Here is a 1652-nt window from a genome sequence, read left to right as displayed (position 1 = left end):
TAACCAGTATCTACACTCGTGTTTCCTGCTGGTGACTATTAAGGTTTCCTAAACCATGATGTGTAGGAATTATTTGATGCATGGAGCACCATAAAATATGGAATTAGCATTAGGAGCATCAGTTGTTCAAAATTCATTTATCTGAATAATGAAAATGTCAAATTTCAGCCTCCAGTTGTGCACGTAGTGTCTTGTATGAACATGGTCTCTCCATGAAGGCATTTCTCCGGTGATCATAACCCTAGACCCTGGGTACATACAGAAAGCCAGTGGAATATACGGTACATGCAGGAGACACCGTTCTGCCTCAGAGTTGGACACCTTCTCCCCTACTCCATGTCAGATTCCAACACAACCGACTTCACCAACCCCTCCACCTTCATCCTACTTGGCATTCCTGGCCTAGAGGAAGCCCATGTCTGGATCTCTATCCCCTTCTGCACCATGTACGCCATAGCCTTGTTGGGGAACTTCACCATCCTATACATTGTAAAGAGGGAGCCAAGACTCCATGGACCTATGTATTATTTCCTCTGCATGCTGTCTGTCACCGACTTGGTCCTTTCTACATCCATCCTGCCCAAAACGCTGAGCATCTTCTGGTTCAATTCCAGGGAGATAAATTTCAGTGCTTGCCTCACCCAGCTGTACTTCATTCATTGCTTCTTCATGACTGAATCTGGGATTTTCATGGCTATGGCTTTTGATCGTTATGTGGCCATCTGCCATCCCCTGAGACATTCAACCATCCTGACAAACCCAGCGGTGGCCAAGATCGGCCTTGCTGTGATGTTGCGTGGTGGCATTGTCGTACTGCCATATCTCCTCCTCGCAAGGCAATGGCCATATTGCAGAACCAACATCATCCCCCACACACACTGCGAGCACATGGCTGTAGTCAAGCTGGCCTGCGCCAACACCTATATCAGTAGTTATTACGGCCTGTTTGTGGTCTTCTGTGTAACTGGTCTGGATGTGGTTTTTATCGCCATGTCCTATACCCAGATCCTTAGGGCCATCTTTAGCCTCCCCACAAAGGACGCCCAGTTCAAGACGTTTGGGACCTGTGGCTCTCACCTCTGTGCCATCTCAGCCTTTTATATCCCACGTCTCTTTTCCTCCCTCACGTCCCGGTTTGGCCAGAATATGCCCCTGTATTTCCACATTCTCAGTGCCAACATATATCTACTGGTGCCCCCCATGCTAAACCCCATTATCTATGGGATGAAGACCAAAGAGATCTGGGGCAGGATCCTCCAGCTCTTTACTGAGAATGGAAATAAAATTTTCTCCTAGTGCTCTGGTTCTCAGACCAAGCTTTGTGGGGAGCTGGCTGGTGATAGGGTGCTGGGCCCTCTTCCCTGTATCATTGGCTGACCAAAGAGACATTAAATCCTTTCCTGACCATACTGTGCTGTGTCAGCGTGACAAACTCTTTAACTCATAAGGTTGCCACCTTTCTTATTTCTGGTAACTAGACCCCTGATGCCCTGCCCCTGTTCCCCATCTTCATTCAAGGCCCCATCCACTTCTACACCTTTTCACCTAAGGCTCTGCCCCATCCCTCTCTCCTCCCCTGTCACTCTCTATATCTAAATGGCAAATGAAATTTAATATGGATAAATGTAAAGTAATGCACATTGGAAAAAATA

General features: G+C 47.2%; 1 protein-coding gene across 1 annotated transcript; it reads left to right on the top strand.

Annotated features, from left to right (window-relative positions):
* The first annotated feature begins 285 nt into the window (after nucleotides 1-285).
* On the top strand, nucleotides 286-1296 carry LOC103307155 (olfactory receptor 52R1-like). The gene has a single exon (XM_008177511.3). It carries the CDS (start codon nucleotides 286-288, stop codon nucleotides 1294-1296), a length of 1011 nt encoding a protein of 336 aa, XP_008175733.3.
* Nucleotides 1297-1652: the final 356 nt, after the last annotated feature.

The sequence above is a fragment of the Chrysemys picta genome, chromosome 1 (genome assembly GCF_011386835.1).
Source record: "Chrysemys picta bellii isolate R12L10 chromosome 1, ASM1138683v2, whole genome shotgun sequence".
In the NCBI taxonomy this organism is placed as follows: Eukaryota; Metazoa; Chordata; order Testudines; family Emydidae; genus Chrysemys; species Chrysemys picta.
The sequence above is the reverse complement of the archived record's forward strand: the minus strand, read 5'-3'. Positions and strand labels throughout refer to the sequence as shown.

Excerpts from the sequence above, each read along its gene's own strand:
- LOC103307155 (XM_008177511.3), top strand. The coding sequence starts at position 286 with ATGCAGGAGACACCGTTCTGCCTCAGAGTTGGACACCTTCTCCCCTAC.